This window comes from Peromyscus californicus, unplaced genomic scaffold (assembly GCF_007827085.1).
Source record: "Peromyscus californicus insignis strain IS unplaced genomic scaffold, ASM782708v3 Scaffold_3__1_contigs__length_106647218, whole genome shotgun sequence".
NCBI lineage: Eukaryota > Metazoa > Chordata > Mammalia > Rodentia > Cricetidae > Peromyscus > Peromyscus californicus.
The window spans coordinates 50,513,959-50,534,926 of NW_026294551.1; the positions used below are offsets into that span (position 1 = coordinate 50,513,959).

A 20,968-nucleotide genomic window follows, 5' to 3' on the forward strand; every position below is an offset into this window, starting at 1 on the left:
ATAGACTCTGAAGCAAAGCCCCTCTTATCTTTCCTGTATTTAAAGGTGATTATTTAAAATCAGATTGCTGAACTTTCTTATTACACTCTCTAGCTTACCACAGTACCATCATTCTTTTATTCTTTCTTATTTCATTCATTCAAAACTTCTATGTATGTCATTTGCCAATTTGTAAATGGCACAGTTGTGCACTCAATGCACTTTTAAAAAAAAAGAGCAAATAAGACCATAATCCCAGTCCTTCTTATTTGCAACCAGTGGAAAATACATGTAATTAGCTGTGATTTAAGATAGAACATGGTATACACCCTAAGATCTGGGCAAGTTCAGAACAGAGAGTGTTTACCTCTTACTGCAGAGAATGAAGCTTCATGCAGGGAGGTAGGAATTAAACCAGGACTTGCACAGGCAGGCATAAATGTGAGGGGTATAATGAGAACGTTCCAAAGGAAGACAGCAGTGAAAACAGCTTGCTCTGCATTTGTTTGGCGAAATTACCCTGGCAGTTAGGGGAAAGCAAAAATGAAAATGGGTATTAGGGCTGGGGGTAGCTCAGGAGTACAGCATGGCTCCAGTGTATGTGAAGAATGTATGCTGTACTCCAGTATATCTCCATCTTCAGCCCTTAAAAAAAGAGTAGGTCGTTAGATAATTTGGTGATATTCACATATCCTAAACCAGAAGAATCAAAGCTCTTTGACATACACATGCAATAAAATTATTTAGTGTTAACTTTTCCCTTTTGTTTGTGTTTGGTTTTATTATTCACTGGGGTCTGTTTCTTTTCTAAATAAGTAACTGGTCTTGAGAACAGTGATGACTGGCTTTCTTGTTGGCAGCTTCTTGTGTATGTACTAACTGCATAAATATCCTTTTGTGGGAACATATTGTGGAAGCTTTCATGGGTACACAGAGAATACATTACTTTTCGAATCCTTTAATAGAGCCAGGATTTGTGTTGGGCTGGGGGAGGAGGCTCATTTCTGCTCTGTTTCTGTGATAATGACACTCTGTGGCATTGAGGCATGGTTACCTTGACTCTTGTACTGTCTGTTAGGCTTCCTTGGCCAGATGCTGAGTCTTCGAAAAGACTGAAGGAACTAGAAGAATTTGAAGCCAAAGAAAAGGAAAGAATGCAAAAGCAGAGGTAAATATTTGTTTCTGAGGTGAACAAGAAGGCAGGCTTGTTCTGCATCATCTCACTCCTTTGACAGTGACTCAGGATTGTTGACGTCAGCTACACTTCTGCTTACTGGCTTTCTGCCTCCTAAAACTGCAAAGCTACCTACGAAGCCTATGCTAGAGCCAAAGATAGAAGCCAAGGGAGTCCTGACTCTGCTTTAAGGAGAGTTGACATGACTTTACCTCCCTCTAGGCTTGATTGGCTTGAGGCTGAGACTTGTAGAAGAACCAAGGAGCTGGATGAACTGAAAGCTGAAGAATTGGATAGACTTCAAAAATTAAGGTATATGTTTGCTCCTGGGGAGTGATATGGTATGTGTCCCTATTTTAACTCTTACAGTTTGAACAGCCAACCTGGACTTTTTTGACCTTACCTCATCCCAACATCAAGTAATTGAATGAATGAGCATTTGCATGTTTCCATGTACACCAGTATGTCACAGTTTCCTGGGAGTGTGTAGAGTGTGAAGGAGAACTGCAAAGCCATGTATGATCTGGGAGGAGTTCTGTGCTTGCTTCTTGTTTCCTGCATTGCATCCCACAGCACTGCGCTAGGCCAATACCAGTCTTCCTGAGGGCAGAGTGGATGTGCATGGTGTGTGTGAATGGTGACTGTGTGGATGCTTTTGTTTGATGTGTTAGCCTGAACGCGGTCTGAGGTTTTCAGATGAGTTTGCTTTCTCCCATTCATCCCCTAAGAGTGCTGCCACCTAACAGGCAATGAACAGGCAAGTATACTTAAGATGTAATGGGGCTGATGCCATTGCTACAGTTGACCAATTTTTCCAGCTCTGATAATCAGTCACCCTGTAGTCAAAGGAACAAAGCACTGATTGAAACATCTGTACATTCTATCACTATTCGTGACTGCATTCGGTCCCAGTTACAGGGCTGTGGTTCTTTCCTTAGAGGCCAAGTGACTAAGGTTAAGATTTCAGTTATACAATCACAGATCTTAGGATTTGAAGAATTCCCCCTGCACACATAACTGATACTTCCATACTTCTGCTGTCTCCAAGAAGTGGCCAGCATGTGTATACATACCTCTGTGATGGGGTGGTCACAGCTGTTGGAGGGAATCTGCCTTGGTCATCTCTAGCTATTATAAGGTTGATTGCCTGTGACTTGTCTTTCCATTATCTCATTTATTCCTTTATGTGTATTTTTTCTGAAAGAATAAATGTAACATACACATAGAAAAGCACACTAAATCCACTTGTATGGTTCAGAATATTATAAATAAACACCCCTAGGCCGGGCAGTGGTGGCACATGCCTTTAATTCCAGCACTGGGGAGGCAGAGCCAGGTAGATCTCTGTGAGTTCAAGGCCAGCCTGATCTATTGAGCAAGATCCAGGACAAGCACCAAAACTACACAGAGAAACCCTGTCTCGAAAAAACCTAGATAGATAGATAGATAGATAGATAGATAGATAGATAGATAGATAGATAAAATAAAATAAAAAAATAAATACCTATGCATTGCCTCCCAAACCAGGTAATACTGTTGTAGAAGCTATCCCTCCTTCCCCCTAGAGATGCCTGCTGTCCTGATTCCTGAGTTCATCTTTCATTACCCTTGTTCACAATCTCCTACTGATGTGTGCATTCCTGCCAACAACCTTGATTTTGGAAACAGAGGTACAAGTGTAGCGAGGCATGGAGAGGGCAGTTTTGCAGTGTTAGAAGAAGACTCAGGAGACTAGGTGGCAGAATCTGGATCAGAACCTGACTTCAAGCTTTCCTCAGAGTTCAAGAGCCCCACCCCAGGAATCAGAGAGCATGAGTGGGTCATGACAGACAAGACAGGTTTCAGCCACCTCGGGACGGTAGGTGCACTAGGTCCCCTGAGCTGCTGGAAGCCTTGTCTGGAGAGTGAGCTGCCTGGTCATGCTCTGCTTTCTCAGCTCCTCTGGCAGCCTGTGGGGATGAGGTGAGGACCCTCAGCAGATAGATCCCAGAGGGTCAGCACTTCATCAGCGTCAGGAATGACAAGACAATAATTAATTGGAGGGAAAGGAGTCTTTTTCCAGACATTTCAAATCTAAAAATGTGTATTCTATGCTTATATTTGCTAATTTTGTATACCCACTATTAGTCTTATTACAGAATTCTTATTTGGAATTGATTTTTAGTGGAAAATTTGTTAATATTAAACTTATTATTAGATAATTACATAGTTACACAAAGTTGTAATAATACAGAAAAATCTTGGGAAATCATTTCTCAACTACCTAGTGGAACATCTTAAACTGTTGACTACATATAGCTAGGGTATAGATATCTACACAGTGAGGGTACATGTGATCAGCTGTCATTGCTACAGTCAAGAACATACCCAGTACCACAATATCACTCATGTTACCCGTTTATAGCCATATATACTTCTCGGCTGCCCCCAGCCATCTTTTGACTCAATGAGCATGGTAGCCACTAATCTGCTTTCCGTTTTTATAATTTTGTTTCAAGATCATAATTTCTCTGGTGTATAACTTTCTGGAATTGGCTTTTTAAATTTTTATTTTTTCCAGTGGGAGGGGAGTGTTGTGCCATAGTGTCCATAGGGTACATATGGAGGTCAGAGGCTACCTTGCAGAAGTCAGTTCTCTCATTCAACTGTGAGGATCAAACTCTGGCCGTCAGGCTTGACAGGAAATGGCTTTAGCCACTGAGCGATCTCACCTGCCCTAGAATTGACCTTTTTTTCCTGAAGTAGTTCGCTGGAGAGTCATTCTGGCCACTACATGTGTTATTTGTTCATTCTTTTGGTGAGTTGGATTTCATGGTTTAGCTACTCATCTTAGTAAACAAGTGAGGGCCATCTGGGTTGTCATTAGTATGGCATGATTATGACTAAAGACTGTATAAACATATATGTGTTGTGTGATGTGTCTTTATTTCACTGTAGTAAATTCCCAGAGTGAATTTGCTGGGTTGTATGCTTCTCGTATGCTTTGGTTTCTGTCTTAGTCACTGTGAAGTCTTGCTGTGAAGAGATACCATGACCAAATGTTACTCTTATAAAAGAAAGCATTTAACTGGGGGCTTGCTTACAGTTTCAAAGGCTTAGTCCGTTATCATCATGGTAGAGAACATGGCAGCAGGCAGGCATGGTGCTGGAGACACAGCTTAGAGCTACATCCCCAAGCAGGGATGAGGGGAGAGACAGAAAGAAAGACAGGGGTGGGATTTTAGTCTCACTCAGAGCAACTGAATCCAAAGCTCCCTTTGACAAGACCCAGGGGATGCATGCAGTCATTGCAGTTGGAGGAGCACTGTGGGTTGTCCTCATCTGGTTTGCCTTATCCTGGAGGAGTTCCATACAGATGCACCACAGGACATGCTGGCTTCTGAACTGTCAACTCTCCTTCTCAACAGTGCCTCTGCCACCCAGTTAGCTGACAGGGTAGAGGAGGCGGTCCTGGAGCGGTTGAAGCCCCTCTTGATCAAGGCCCAGGTAACTGATTCATTTACTTGCCTCTGGCAGTTCTGAAATGAAGAGTTGTTACATAGGTCATACTGACCCTTTTTCAGAGGGCCAAGTGTCTCTTCGGTGGTGGGAGCCTGCAGTACAGAACAGGGTTTCACTGCTGGGGCCATCACAGCCTCCAGACTCCCACACAGCACCCACTAGCCACGTGTCCTCTGTGTAGCTGGGGGGTAAGAGAGTGTAGGTGAGGGCAGAGAAGCAAGCCCTGCTTTTGAGAAGGGTGACATTTTAACTCGGGGCGGGAGTTTAGAGTGGATTTTCCATTCTTTCCCAATCAACCTGTTGATAATGATGGTGTTCACTCTATCATCCTTTGGATGCTGGTCTCTATGACCTTGATAACTTAGAATGATGGGCTATTTTACAGTAGGAGAGAGAGATTTGGGGCACTTATCTGCACAAACTAGAAGTTTCTCAAAGATGAAGTGACTTACAGTATGCTACGAGTCTATGTCACCCTCCTGTAAGCAGTAGGGATTCAATAGTGACACCTGATGGATCCACCCTGGAAATAGAAGCCGTGGTGTTTTCATCCTTATAGATGAGGTCATCTAAGAATATTATGACCTTAATTGATTGAATATTATGGCATTATGAGCCTAAGAAGTGTTAGGTTATTAGAGTCCATGGAAATTCCAGATTATTAACCTCAGAGGTCTCCTAGAGATGGAGTTGTGCAGTCTCCTTATTTGACTCTTGAGAAAATATAGAACAGACAAGTTGAATGACTTGCAAAGCAGCATATAGCTACTTTGGCAGTGTTTACAAAGTAGAGATTAAAAAATGTCTGGAGCACCAAGAACAACACATGGCATTTGTTCTCACAAGGACCGAGTACTTTAATTGCTACAAAAAGCCTACTGTAGCTAGAGCTGATGAATAGTTCCACATAGGTTATTCTGCAACATGGCTTATTTGTTCTGATATGAGTTGTGAGTTTTTATAATCTGTGAATGCATTTGTCCATTTTAATAGAGAGTTAATTCTTCTGTGGAAGCAAATAGTCATTTGAAGGATTGTCTGTCACCGAGCACAGCAGCAGCAGCAGCAGCAGCAGCAGCAGCAGCAGCAGCAGCAGCAGCATCTCAGCCTGCAGAGCAGGTGTGTCGTGTTGGTATTCTGGTATTATTGCATGATCATGTCTCCAGTCAAAGGAAAATGATATGCAGATTACTTTGCAAACACTACATTATCCTACTCAAGGAGAGTGAAAATTCTTTTTCATATGTGGCATGTTAATTCTTAGAGTGTATATTTAGTTCTGTGTCTGAATAGGCCTTGCAAACAGCTCACAGACATCTCTAGAGCCACAGGTTTTTGTTGGTGCACTTTTATCTCTCTAATGACAGAGTGTAGATAAACTGTGGCCCTGAATGTTGATGGCCTGAGGCAGAAGAATAGCTTCCTCATTGCTTTCTCAGCCAGCCTACTTTGGCTCATTACTGGCCTAATTTCCTTTCTTTTTAAGGCCCAATGTTTTTGTCAAGCAAGCAAGTTTTGAGTACTCAGTACACGGCCGTGTCTGGTCTAACAGAAAGGAAAGAAGGTCCAAGAAAGAAATGAAAGCATTTGAGGAAAATAAAAACCTCTTTTGTGGTTGTTCAGGCTAATCTTCCTCTGGGGGATTTGCTTTTAATGTTTAGGAGACTGTCTGTCTGCCTGGCCTTAGGAACTTTGGAATAGAAGGTGCAAGTTACATTCTTTTAGTCTTCTAAATCTTGTAAAAAGATGCTTGCTGCTGTAATTGCTCCAAACAAGTAATAGGCAGAGTGTAAAGGAGTCAAAAGGAAGCAGGAGTGAAGTTTCAATAGCCCAGTGTGGCCTTGGGAGCAAGAAGACTGTAGGTCAAGATTGTTCGAACTAATGTAAGTACTAAGCAGGATTTTAGCTGTGTTGTTATTTTGTGTTGGAGTTCCATGTGAGGTCAGGCTTCTAAGAATGGAACTAAGCCTTCATTGGTCGTTATGGTCTCACGTGTGTGATAGCTTGGTGTATTTTGTGCATCATGGCCACTAAAAGCCCCTTTTAGCCTCTCAAAAAGTGATGGGCTAGCATCTATCCTAGGAAAGCAGCTCCATAAAGCATTTCAATATGAAAGGAAAGTGAAATGGATTACTAATACTAACAGTAAAATAGATATATGTAAATATTATAAATAAAACAGCCTTTTATGTGCAAATTACTTCGTCGGCCTTAAACCATCTTTAATACAATTATTTGAAAGATAAAACTCCTCTTGTTTAGAATTCTGGGCTGTTAGAAACATTCTCATTGCAAGTTTTCCAGGCTTTTCATCAGTAATCAGTGTTAAAAATAATCCAACAGGTAACTAATGACTGCTGAGAGAGGGAGAATTAGTCTTTCCCAGGGAGGAGCTTCCTGATTGATTATCCAAGACAAAATGGTCAGCCCTGAAATCGTGTACACACAAGCAGCACTAAGTGTCTTCAGCGGGTTGTGTCTATATAGGGTGTGTGTGTGTGTGTGTGTGTGTGTGTAACAATAATAAAGAAATAGAGGCTAGTACTTTGAGAGAGAGTAAGGGGGGACATGGAAGGTACTGGATGGAGAAAAAGAAAGGGAGAAAGTTATGTAATTATATTTTAATTAAAATATTTATTAAAAACTAAGAGTTTGAGGTCAGCCTGCTCTACAGAGTGAGTTCAAGGACAGCCAGTACTGCACAGAGAAACCCTGTCTCGAAAAAAACAAAAGAAAAGGAAGAAGACAAGCCCAGAGAGGCTGAGTAAACTTGTCCAAAATTGAAGGGCAGAACCAGGCCTTACTCCCAGGAATGTCTCATTCTTCACCAAGAAGATATTAAAAAAAAAAATTACAGATCAGATTATCGACCTATATTAGAATCAAGAAAAATAGTTGGATGTAGTAACAAAAGCCTTTAATCCTAGCACATGGGAGGTAGAGGCAGGAGGATCTCTGTGAATTTGAAGCTGGTCTGGTCTACAAAGTGAGTTCCAGGCTGTGTAGAGACCCTATCTCAAAAAAAAAAAAAAAGAAAGAAAGAAAGGGGAAACGCTTTGTAAACTGTACTTTGTTGATTTTGTTGATTTAAAGCACACCAAGTCTGCAGAGAATGTTAACATTCTCTTAGCTTATAACAAGAGCTTCAAGCAAAGAAAAGAACCTTGAACTTCGTAGTGTCATGAGGCTTTTACAAGGGCATGGACCAAAAGAAAAAGCATGCCATCTAGAATGTGTGACGTATAAAATAGGGTACGTTCCCCTAAATGTGGCAGAAGAGATACGTGCTCTGCCAATCAGCAAGGCGGATGAAATGGCTGGTTAAGTTGTCAGTAGAGGCCACTGCTTGGCTAGTGCAATCACTTAAGCGACTGATGAAAATTGTATTGGCTAGTGCTTTTGTTATGCACTGACCGAGAAGTTTGTTCTGGCATAGGATCTCTGCCAGTTGGATCACTCTGCTTTGGGGTTCCAGTGATCAACAATAATCTTTAATTTTTTGGTTCTCTTTATATTACCTTTTTACCCTTTCTTCCTTCATTTTGTAGGCTGCAGGTGTCAATTATGAATCCAGGAATATTCATCAGCTGGATGACTGTTTAGAAGATGCTGCTCATGAGCTCAGGGCCATGACTCATGATAAGATCTTGGGGTTAGAAACTTCAGCCACATTGGGGGACAGCAAGGACAGCCCTGATCTACAGACCATGATGCGCCGGATGGAGGAAATGGAAGTAAGGTCTGGGCCTGCTGGTCTGTTTTGCCAGTGGGGGTTCACCTCCACTCCTGGTCATGTGCAGACACTCAATATGACAGAGCCACAGAGTCCTACTTTTAAATCCAAGCTCTCTTGCCAACTGAGTGTGCTTTGGTTCATTCATTTACCCTGTCTACTAAGTAGGGTTTCTGAGAAAAGAAGCAAACTATCTGACACATCACCTAATAAGTAGTCCATACTGTTATCACCCTGTTAACAGTGACTTGTAATTCCAAAAACAGATTCCAGGACAAACTTGCTTCCACAGTTTGGACCATTGATTTTTGCATCCATCATTTATACCTCTTCTACCTTGCTGTAGTGACCCTGTCAAATCACAGATGTCCTTACCTCTGTTAATTTCCAGACTACTACTTTAGAATGACTCCCTTTTCTTATAAACTTTTAGACCTCAGACATGAGCCATCCTACCGGATTGTTCAAGAACAGGAAATCAAAACCCAGTGATCAAATGGTGTGGTCAAGGTCATAAAAACTGCCGAGAGAGCTAGGATGCCCCGTCCAGGTCTGACCCCATGCTCAGCATTTTTGTTTCACTTGTATCATGATTAACTCAGTTCTTCCTCATTGCTAAATAGGAAATTATAAAGAAGGTAACTTTTGGTTGGTTTTGAAAATGTAAAGACATACTGTTTGTCCTCTTCTTTAAACCACCTTCCCTCTCTTGGGGTAACTGCCTAGACCTGAGCAGTAGAAATAGCCAACATATGTCTGTTGAAACAAAACTAAGGAAGATGGAGATACAGGTGGTCCATAGATGGACAGGGGACATGTGTCTGTCATCACAGGAAGCTCTAGGGGACAAGCTGGCTGAGGTTGCAGCCACATTAGTCATGCTGTTTCTTCTAGGCTTCCCTCAGGAGCTGCTCACTTTCTAGCCCAGCAGATGCCTGTTCTCATCAGTATCTGTCTGCTGAGCTGTTTCCACACTTACTACTTCTAGTTTATAATGAAACTTACTTTTTCTCATAAATTAAACTTTCTTTTTTAAAGAAATACCAGGAGACAGTTCGCCAAAGATATAATAAAATTGTATACGCTGACCCTCACTTATGGATGCACGAAGAAAGAAATGGTAGGTGTTTCTCCCCAACCCCACCCTCAATATTTTACTCTGAAAAATTTCAAACATACTGAAAGGTTGAGAAAACTGCCCAGTGATGACCAAAATCCTCACCTGGTAGCTATGAGGTTACCATGTCACTGTTTACCCCTGGTAGCTGCGAGGTTACCATGTCACTGTTTACCCCTCTGTCTTCAGTTCATCTCAGGTTGGCATTTCAGGTGATCTTATCTATGCATTTAACTGCTAGATAACAGTACATTTTCCTCCAAATATGTGTTATCAGCTTGAGTTTCTTATTTATTTATGGTTTTGTTTTGTTTTTCTGAAGTAAGATTTATATATAAGGAATAGGGAGATGACTTAGTGAGAGGCTGAAACAGGAGAATTGACAGGAACTGCCAGGCCAGCTAGCCTGCTTTAGGCAACAAGAGAGACCTTGGTTCAAATAAAGTGGAAGGCTCTCACTAGCATGTAAGGTTGTCCTGACTTCCAGGAATGCTCCATGCCATGCCAGTGCCTGTATTCTTACACTTTCCTCTCTCTCTCTCTCTCTCTTTCTCTCTCTCTCTCTCTCTTTCTCTCTCTCTCTCTCACACACACACACACACACACATACACACACACACACACACACTTACTAACTAGAAAAAAATTGCATGTAACACACAGATCTTAACCACATTATTTGAGGAGTTTTGGCAAATCTGTTTCTTACCCAAACTCCTGTCTAGATGTTGCACACGCCATCGCTGCAGAAACTTCCCCTATCTCCTTCCCAGTCAGTGCCCTAACTTGAGGCAACACTGTGCTTTTCAGCCATGTTGACTAATCTAGAGGTTCAAGTGAGTACAACCTCTTGCTGGAGAATGTGTTTTTGTCTAGACCCTTCCAGTCAACATAGCATGTTATAGTCTACTGTTGCTTATTTCCTGTTGAAAATAGGAGCTTAGAACACTCTTCACCCACAAATTACTGAATCAGAACACAGATTTATTCTCTTATAGCTGGAGAGATCAGAAGGCTGGAAATGAGTCCTAAAAAGAAGTGAAGGTGCTAGTTCCTCTGGAGGCTCCAGATGAGGGTCTATTCCGTGCAATTCTCCCAGGTTGTACGGCAGCCTCCATTCCCCAGTCATGGCCTTGTTATCCAGGGTCTGTTTCTATGATCAGCCACCACCTTTCCTCCTGTAGTCAGGCCTGCCTTTGCCTATTGTAGATACCTACAGATTACTCTCCCCACCCATCTCATGATCTTCAAGTTCCTTCTGCAATGGAGGTAACACAGACTCCCAACTATTGATTGTAAACATCTTGGGGTCCATTTACCCCAGTTAGCCCTCTCTCCTCCCTCTTTCTTCCTGAATAGTACTCTTTGGAATGTACATACCACATCTAATTTGTGTGTTTGCTGGTGGATTTATATTTGTTGTCTTCTAGTTTGGGACTATTCAGATAAAGCTAAGGCGCTGGAGAGATGGCTCAGTGGTTAAGAGCATTGTTGCTCTTGAAGAGTACCTGGGTTCATTCAGTTCCCAACACCCACATGATGGCTGACAGTAGGCTGTAACTCCAGTTCCCTGGGGATCTGGATCTCTCTTCTGGCCACTGAGGCTGCGGTCACACAATGTACACACAAGTGGACGGGCAAACACTTACATAGAATAAAAGTAAATACATCTAAAAATTTATTTTTAAAAAGCAAATAATGAATCTAAAAGCAAGTGTGGTGACAGATTCCTGTCATCTGAAGCTGAGGCAGGAAGATCAAAAGTTCTATCCTGGGGCTGGAGAGATGGCTCAGAGGTTAAGAGCAATGACTGCTCTTCCAGAGGTCCTGAGTTCAATTCCCAGCAACTACATGGTGGCTCACAACCATCTATAATGAGATCTGGTGCCCTCTTCTGACCTGCAGTCATACATGCTGTATACTAAATAAATAAATCTTTAAAACAAAAAAAGAGTTCTATCCTGGGTGACATATGAATCCCAGGCTAGCCTTGCTTACACACAGACATTGTCTCAAAGAAATCTGATGTAAGCATATTAATATGTAGTCTCTGTGTAGACCATCAGGTTTTTTTTCTCTTGGATAAATACCTAAGAAGTAGACTTGCCAGGTCATGTGCTAGGTGTATCAAGCTTTATAAAAACCTGCCAGACTGTTGCCAAGGAGGCCAGCGTGGCCACTTCTGTCTCCATTGAGTCGCCTTGCTTGCCTCCGGCACTGTCAGTCTTTTCCATTGTGTCCTCATAATGGATCTGACAGGGGATTGGTGTCTCATGGTATTTCGGTTCCACCTTCTGCTAATATCTTTTAAGCTTTATTATTATTTTTAGTTATGGGTGTGTGCCTTCAGGGTGGGAGGTGGGAGCGCACAAAGGTATTGGATTTCCCCCTAGAGCTAGATCTGCAAGTGGTTGGGAACTGCCAGATGTGCTGGGAACTGAACTCAGGTTCTCTGCAAGAGCAGTTTATGCTCTTAACTACTGAGCCATCTCTCTCCTCAATTTCTCTTTCACTTCCTTCTTTCCTTCCTTCCTTTTTTTTGGGGGGGTTTGTTTGTTTGTTTGTTTGAGACATGTTTCTCTGTGTAACATCCCTGGCTATCGTGGAACTTGCTTTGTGACCAGGCTGGCCTTGAACTCAGAGATCCACCTGTCTTTGCCTCCCCAGTGATGGAATTAAAGATGTTCGCCACCACTGCCTGGCAGTTTCTTTCTTGATGAATAATACTTTGAACCTTTTCAAGTGATTAGTAGCCAAAGGTGTATAATTCTTTATGAGACATCCAAAATCTTTTTGTCTGCTTTTTAGTTGGGTTGCCCTTTTATTTTTTAATTATACAGATCATATGTATGTTATAGGCATAAGTTCTTGTCAGATGTATGTTTTGGGTTGGTTTGTTTTGTTTTTGTTTTGGTGTTTTGCATTGCTGAGGATCGAACCCAGGACTTTGCATATGCTCAGCAGACACTGTACCTCTGAGCTCTCTTCTCAGCACTGCCTTTTTGTTTTTTTAAAGTAACTGCTATATTCACATAGTTGTCTGACTGTCTCATTGCTACTTTCTCAATTATAAAACATTTATTTTCACACACCCAAAACAACCCTCTGTATGAATCAGTGGTTACTTCCACCCCCCCCCACCCCCGCCCCCACACCCACCCACCCACACACCACCACCACCACCACCACTTGGTGGCAGCCAGCACTCAAGTGAATGTGTTGGAGGTATGTGTTTCCTGTGTGTAGCTTAACTACTTCCTCTCTCAATGATGTTAAAGTTTTAATTCTGTTAAAACCTCAATCAACTTTGAATATCATTTTTTGTGTGTGTGTGTGGCCCAGGGAAATTTTGCCTCACTGAGGTGAGAGGATGCTGTTTTCTTCTAGAAGCTTTATAGTTTGTTTGTTTTAGCTTTAATGTTTAGCATTATGGTCTATCTTAGATAAAAGTTTGTGGTTTAAGGGAAAGGCTGGTGATACTCACTTCTTTTAGCTCCATCTGAAGAAAGACTTGCTTTTCTCTTCCACTTGTCAAACTCATACATTTACATTGTGGCTGCAATTGCTAGGCTGCTGTCACAGTTTGGTTGGGAAGCGGTAATCAATTCTGCTTGTCTCATGTTCGTCTTCCTCATGAAAGAGTAGATGTGGTTGAGCATTACCCATAATGGAACTTAAATTCAATGCATGTTACATTTGCCTAGAGATATGTAGGAAGTTGCAGGTAGATGCTCAATAACAGCTTATATCACATGGAATTATTTCAAGGTACAAATTTGTGTCATTGTTTTCTAAAAAGTATTCTCCATGTTAAGTTTTGAAAGATGGGCCATCTAGCAGAACATGCATGTGCTCTTTCTGTGTTTGCTGCAGGTTTTGTGCATTTTGTTGTCACTCAGGGTGACAAACCCTGGCTTCTACCTCATGGGCTAGCAGTTGAATTGTTCTTCTTGTTTGGCTCATGTGATCCTACCTGTACAGTACTTTCTCTTATACAGGCTAAACAACCATAAACAAAAATGCTGAGATGCAGTGTGCTTCCAGAGTCTTAAAGGACTGGACTTCCCATTCGAGATGCTCAGTCAGTGAAGCTTATACACATATCCCCAGATCTGTACAACTCGCACATCTGAAACATTTCTGGTCCCAAGTACTTAGAGATACTCAACCTTTAATGTAGAGCTCTCTCCTTCTGCCCAGCTCTTGCTTGTGAACTCCCACAGCCTGTTCTAGCAGGCTACAGCTGTTTGTCAAAGTGTCTTAACTTTCCCAACTAAGCCCCAGGTTCATTGAGGCCTAGAGAATTTGTCAGTCAGTCACGCCCCTATCGTGGCTACTGAAGATAAGCAAGGACCCTTCAAATGATTGTGTAGTCAGACAATGGACATTTTACCATTTTTTGTGTTGGAGGCAGAGGAAAGGGATGTGTTTTACTGATGGTTTGGCCATGGAGCACAAAGTTAGGTTCTTTGCACACACCCACACAGACATACACAATTCTATTTTTTTTAAAGAGGATCTTTTTAGAACACTAAGAACTGAAGTGAGTGTCAGACACTGGTAATTCCAACATCATGAGACCACTGTATGAATTTAGGCAACATGCTTTTGGGCTCAGGTACATTACAGAACCAAACGTAGAGTGATCTTAGGGTGATGTGGTGTCTAGTCCTTTTCTCTCAGCTCTGTGAGTAACTGAAGATTGATTGTACTCGGTGGTAACATTCTTACAAAAGCTGACCTTGGCAGTGTTCATTCCTGACAGTGTGCAGTCACCAGCATGGATGGGCATCAGAGAAAGTATCTTGCCTGAACAACTTTACTTGAGTGATGGGTTTCTTTCTTCCACTTGAAAGACATTTAAAATTAGAAATCATCTGAAACTCAGGAGAGCTCTCAGGTCTGCAGGTTGTAGTTAATAAATTAATATTTTGATTCTCATGCAGATTTTTTGCAACAATGTCCAGAGGCAAGTCAGATCCGTTAATTAAGTGGCTTTCTTCTTTCTGAGTGGCTTTCTTCTTCTTCTTCTTCAGTAATCAAAGCATTTAAAGGTTAAAAAGCAAACTTTATGACTTCAGACTCCTTGACTGGCAGCTGGGTCCCAGTGAAATGGTGTCTCCTGAGGCCTTCCACAGACCAGGCAAGGAGTCTCATCTGGAGCTAGGGAGCAGTGCTCGTTTCTGAAGACTGGTGTTTGGTTTCTCTATAACTTAAAAATTGGCCTTGTGTTTGAAGCCACTCTGCGCCAAACCCCGCCTGTGTCTTAGTGTGCGAGGAAGATGGCTGTGGCTTCCTCACAGTTCATTAGCTACCACCTCACTCTTAAGAGGGACACATTTTTGACATCAGTCATTTTATGCCTGTCCTTTCTAGACCAGAACAACCCAGAAGTAAGTGAAAGACCTTTGGCTCCCCATCCAATCAAGATCACTAAGACAGCAGCTCCCAAGGATCCAGCTGTGAAAATCTTGTTAGAGAGGCCCTGCAATGCCAAGTAAGCAGCAGTACATTGTGATTTTTTTCTAGTTGGTGGCATTGGGTGTAGTTAAATTCTGCATCCCTTTAGTTCCAACAGAAATTGTTTGGAGCAAGTGAGTTCTTGCAGACTCTGAGGAGTCAGTAAGACAGTGGTTCTGTGGTGGGCATTGAACACTTGCATTGTAAGGAAGCCTCCAGAACCTGGCAGCATTTAGCTGGCTTTCACGCTGGCATATATGAGTTGTGCTGACACTTAGTGGGAGTTTTATTTCCTCCTGCTTCTGGATCAGTGTTAAGGATTAGTGTGATTGGAAGAGAAGTGGGCAATGATGTAGGATGCTGAGTTTTGTTCAGTATGAGGTAGACAAACCCTCATGGTACAGGAACAGCTCACCCTTGCTTACATTTGGATGCCTCCATCCTTCTTGTGTGTTCTCAGCTCACTGGATGAAAGTGTGGGAACAGAGGAAGAACCAGAGAAAAGAGAGGCCCCCTTTTCCTCCGTCAGAGAAGATCTGCATCAGAAAGAAGGCCGAACTCCCCTCTTTGTCCCTCCAGGGATGCGGCACAGCATTGGTGATTACTGTAGCCAATTTGAGCAGTTCCTACGGATCATATCTCATGAAGCTGTAGGCTCCTTCAACCCATGGCTAATAGCTGAAAGGTCAGTAAAATTTCTGTGTCTCTCTTACAGGCCAAGGACCAAATCTTAGACTTGAAGAGGAGCTGGAGAAAGGACTAGCTGAGGTCTTAATCATTGCTTTGGGGTTCCAGTGGCTGCTCATGGCTTGGCGAGCAGGCTCCTCTGTGAACTGCTCTTCTTCTGATACAGGAAGACATGAAAACATCACGGGCTCTGCCACCTGGAGGGGCAGAGTGCCCTGCAGTTTCCTCTCAGGCAGACTGTCAGGCCAAGCTCAGGGAGCCATAAAATGTTGTAGACTGGGGGACTTAAAACAACAAGAATGTCTTTTCACAGTCTGGAGGCTGGGAGTTATCTAAGGTCCAAGTGTCTGGTGGGTGTCCCCTTCCTGCTCTGTCCTCTGGTGACAGAGGTCCTCTATCCTCTTGGGGCACTGTTCCCGTCATAGTCATAAGGACTCTCCCTTGTGACCTCATTTGGACTTCATTGTCCTCCAGGCCCAGGCATCATATGGAGTTAGGGCTTCACATAATAACACAAATACTCAAGTCAGGGCTCAGTTCTTGACGCCGTTGTTGAGGCTTGTACTCCTTCAGAGAGCACAAGTGTTGCTGGGCAAGAAGTAGCCATTATCACGTCCTCATGTCAGAGACACACTGGCCTTGACAAGCAGCTAGCTTCTGACTGCACTAGTCCTCATTCACCTCTCTCCTGTACCTCCAAGGACCTCCTCCAAGGACTGCTTTAGTACAGGTGCAAGGTGGTGGTTATCCTTGAGCAAAATAGTAGATTGCTTGTATCTTTCTTAAGTTTGAAACATGCTTATTTTCATTCTTGTATTATATATTTATGAACTTTTGATATCCTGCACTGCTTCACCTTAAGTTATTGGAGCCCATGTGCTGCCCTGGGGCAAGGTGTACACTAAGAAAGAAGACTTAGGACTTCAGGGAACCTGGATTCCAACATGGGACATCCAGAAAAATGGCAAAACCATTTCAAAAGAAATTGTGCTTGAGCATAGGAAGCAGCCAGTTCAGATTGGAAGAGGAAGACTGGACAGGTCAGGAAGGATGTTGCTTTGAGGCAGAGTAAAGAAAGTTGAAACCCCATGCCATATGCCACCTGCTGTGCCAAGTGAATGAGAAGTGCCCTGTGTTTCCTTCGTAGTTCAGTGGAGAAGCAGTGGTAGGAATATAGAGAGGGAAGCAGATACAAAGACTGGTCACTTGCAGAAATGACACATTTCTGCTTCCAGAAATGATACATGTGGTGATTTGAACTACCTCTCCCCTGAGGATAACTGTTAATAGAAAAGCTGGATTAAAAATAAAATGTATACACTTGACAGCATCTAGGTACTAACGAGGTAATAAAGAATAACTAGGTCAGGACCGTGGAGCAGACAGGTGCTCAGCCCACAGTATGGTACTGAATGGTTCACTCTGGATGAGAACACATCCACAGCCTCCTTAGGTCAGAACACAGAGGTTAGAATCCAGAGGTGCGATCTTACTGCCTTGTAAAGTTTCTTTACTTCATTGTTTGTGGTCCTGGTGTCGAATCCAGGATCTTGTACGTTCTAGGCCAGCCCTCTACTGCTGAGCTACATCCCCAGACCTTGTATTACTTCTGCTTGAGGCCTTGAAAGCTTGCATTCTCTGCCAGTACAGGCGACCTGGATGTATAGGTCTTCTTACGGACTGTACTCAATGCTACATCTTCTCAGTTGCCGAGGTGACTCTGGATTCTCTTGTTCCCCAGGCTCCATATGTAAACAAACATGTATTTTCTCTAGAGGAAAATCATGTCATCATGGGAGACATAATATATTTCTATAATTTTCAAAAGCAGTGTCTAGTTTATAGTGAAAATAGCCAGACAAGAGAGAGAGACAATAGTTAACAGCACATCCACACCAGCTCTAAATAATGAAGCTGTTTACAGACCCAAATAACTGTCTGTGTGGCCATAGAAATAAATAAAAGACACAACTCAGAATTTTGCCAGAGGACTGGGAGCTCATCAAAATCCAAACATACATCCAAAGATAAAAAATATACTTTCAGAAAGGAGGAATGTATTGGATAGGCTCGATCGCGAATTAGATACAACAGAAGAGAAACTTGGAGGCTTGGAATGTGAAACAAAATTCAGATATCTCCAGAGCGGTATAGAAAGGCAAAATTAAAGATGAAAAGTAAAGACAGGAGGATCGGGAACATAGAAGACCAATCAGTATGGTCTAATATATGTGAGGTTATGGTCTTTGAAGGAGAGGAGAGGAAGAAAATGAGTCTGAAACAATAGCCAGAGAGATAATGGCTGTCGTCTCCAAAGGAACACGTCATGAAGACATAGGAAAACAAAACGTCGGAAGTCTGAAAATATCCCTATATATTTACTTATTGATTATAGAGGGAAAAGAGTGATTCATAAGGAAGAAGCCTGGCAGACATCACCACAACTGAGTCGTCAAAATCAGCAGTCATCAGTAAAGGGAAGAGCACTTAGGGGACACAGTAGCCCTCTTTTGAAATCTGTTCCAGAAATATGTAGCTGACAATGATTGTAAGGGAATACTAGACAACCCCAGATATGAGGACAGTGTAAGAAAAAAAAAAAGAACTTTACTCTCAAGAAATGTTATGGTCGTGAAAGGGAGACTGAGGAACTTATTTTAAATGAAAGTAGTCTAAAGAAACATGACAACTAAATAGCCTAGATTGGATCCTGAAAGATAAAAAGTTTTAATGGCATTATTTGGATGATCGTCAAGGTTTGAATAAAGTCTGTAGGTAAGATTAGCTAACGGTTTATAGTGATGTTACTACAGCTGTCTGCATGGTGTCTTTTCCAGAACACACTGAAGTTCTTGAGGGATACCAGGTCTGCAGCATACTCTGCAACAGTTTTAAATGAAGAAGGCTGTGTATTGTGTGTGCATGCATATGTTTATATAGAGACATCTGGGATTTGGAGGACCTTGCCCTTTCCCACAGAGAAAGCATGCACCTTCGCTGAGCTAGGGCTGGGCTGTGGCCAGGCCATTTATTTCCAGTCACCTCTAATGTCAGCATCTCAAGGGTGAGGGCCATTTGTCTTTTGGTGCTTTTGCAGGACTTGGGGATCTGGGTGCTACCATCTTAATATCTGGGAGAGCCAGGCTCCTCACCTTCTTTTTCTTCTCCAGAAGTGTCTTTACTCTTCTGGGCTTCTAGATCTCCACACAATTTCCAAGTTGATTTACTAGGTTTTCATGAATACTGAACAGCTCCGTGTTTGGCTGCCCACGCCTTCAGCTGTGTCCTTTGTCTTCCAGCTTTTCAGATGAGCTGGTAGATGAAGCCCTGGGGGCCGTGGCTGCGGAGCTGCAGGATGTGTGTGAAGACTATGCAGAAGCTGTGTTCACCTCAGAGTTCCTAGAGGCTGCTGCATGAAAGCTGTCCAGGCAGGGCCCTCATATCTCTGGAGGAGAGACAGCACCATCCTGTGTCAGCCCATGGGGAACCTTTGTCCTCAGCTGTCCACTGAAGGGAAATGCCAGTGAGGTCATCCTCACTCTGTACTCTCTCCCTGTCTTAGCAGTGGTTCTGGCAGTTACAACAGGGTGGGTTATGTTTCTTAGTGCCTGAGGAACATGAGAGGATTATAATGAGACAGTATTTTCAGAATGTGTAATTTTCCTGCTGAAATGGTGTGTTCATTCCTCTGACTCAGTTTGAAGATCAAAATGTTTTGAAAGGTAATGGATAAAGACATTTCACATACGAATCCCAACTTCTGTTGAACCACAGGGGAGGGCCGATCAGTGCTAACCCAAGTGCAGTCACTGTCTGCTCCCAGCTCCTGGCTCCTGTGGTAAATGTGTTCCTCACATTGTCACTGGTGCTGTCCTGTGAGGACACCTGTCCCTACTGGGTGGCAATCAACATGGATGCAGAGTGTAGTGATGCCACCAGGCCTCCGCTCAGCAACAGTAGGAGTAGGCAGTCCAACACATGGGCCAAACACCTTCCCCAAGGTTTACTTCCTAGGGGATTTTTCACGTTTTCAGTTCCTTGGAGTCATTTATTGCTGTTTTGATACATGCAGGTATGAAAAGCATTTCTCGGAATGCAGGAAATTTGAGGCTAGGAGAGGGCAGACCTTCCCCATGCCAGTTCACTCTCCTGGAGGGCAGAAGGTCCTCTCCATACCACAGAGCATCCCGTCTGAAGGAGGGAGCCAGGTGGGTGACTGGAAGACTTTTGGACTCTCCAGGGGACCGAAGATGCCCATATGGCCTTTTGAAGGCTTGTAGGTCCTGGTGCTAAGATTTTCAGAAACTCTGAATTGAGAAAAAGAAGTGTGTATAAAAATAAGGCAAGTGCCTGAAAAAAAGTTTGCCTGGGTCAGTTATTTGCGTGAGGTTTGGTGAAAGAAATGGAAGAGCAGAGGGAAAGGCACACCTGAGGACTCAGTGAGTCTGGCTACTGCAGACGCCCTACGCAACCTCCCGTGGTTGTTCCGAAGGTATCAGAAGTTCAGGTGGTGAGTTAAGCTGCTTGGTCACACTCATTTGTATAAAACTAATTTTTGTTTAATGTTTTCTTGCTTAATGTTACATGACTTCAGAATGTAAAGGACATCTAGGGGTTCGTAGTCTTCAGTCTGGAGAGTTAAACGTGCACTTGAGCCCATAAAGCACCTGTCATTGGTAGTGTAAAGTCGTTTGTGTGGCAGTTTTTACTGTGCTGATTTAAAACAAAAATAAACTCAGTATTTTAAATTGTGATCATGTCTGTTTGAAATAATTTACATCTCCTTTTTCCCACAGGCAATGTGAAATGGGATTTACAGAAACCACTGAGAATACTTTTGTATTTGATATGAACATAGTGGACTATTTGCCACCTCAGAGAAAAATAAATGCTAATAAAACCTAACATTTATTGAGCACATACTAGAATATTGCTCTAAAAGTGTTTCCCTGCACTAACTTAATGCTTGTGTACTCTGTATGAGACAGACACCATCATATCTCATTAACAGATGAGAGCGGGAAGGGAGAAATTGGGCCAGCTAGTCTGTGTTCATGGAGTCACTCACTCCCAAGATTACTGTGTCACTCAGTGCCTGCTCCTGCCTCTCCTTGTCTCTAGTGTCCTAGACATTGCTTCTGGAGCAGTGCCTTTACTAAGTACTTCTTGCTGAGGCCTGTCCTTGCTGGTGACCTGCTGCGCCAGGTGACCCCCACTAGCTCAGGTGGATGAGCGAGCTTAACCTCTGCCTTGTGCCCAGGGTCTGCTTCATAGCCCAGACCCTTGTGGCTCTTGGCAGCCACAGTAAGACACAAAA

The 20,968-nt window shown here is 42.8% G+C and overlaps 1 protein-coding gene across 8 annotated transcripts in view; it reads left to right on the forward strand.

Annotated features, from left to right (window-relative positions):
• Nucleotides 1-20,405, forward strand: part of Kiaa0753 (KIAA0753 ortholog) — a 51,591-nt gene extending 31,186 nt beyond the window's left edge. For 5 of the 8 annotated variants that reach the window (XM_052756237.1, XM_052756236.1, XM_052756235.1 and 2 more), the window contains 9 exons: nucleotides 1,058-1,147; nucleotides 1,376-1,465; nucleotides 4,561-4,639; nucleotides 5,648-5,773; nucleotides 8,203-8,388; nucleotides 9,426-9,507; nucleotides 14,881-15,001; nucleotides 15,425-15,649; nucleotides 18,951-20,405. In XM_052756237.1, coding sequence (XP_052612197.1) covers nucleotides 1,058-1,147; nucleotides 1,376-1,465; nucleotides 4,561-4,639; nucleotides 5,648-5,773; nucleotides 8,203-8,388; nucleotides 9,426-9,507; nucleotides 14,881-15,001; nucleotides 15,425-15,649; nucleotides 18,951-19,068 — 1,117 coding nt within the window. In that variant the 3' untranslated portion in view covers nucleotides 19,069-20,405. Of the gene's footprint in view, nucleotides 1-1,057; nucleotides 1,148-1,375; nucleotides 1,466-4,560; nucleotides 4,640-5,647; nucleotides 5,774-8,202; nucleotides 8,394-9,425; nucleotides 9,508-14,880; nucleotides 15,002-15,424; nucleotides 15,650-18,950 lie in introns of those variants that run through there. The other 3 variants (XR_008222210.1, XR_008222211.1, XR_008222212.1) reach the window with 3 other exon arrangements.
• The last annotated feature ends 563 nt before the right edge of the window (nucleotides 20,406-20,968 follow it).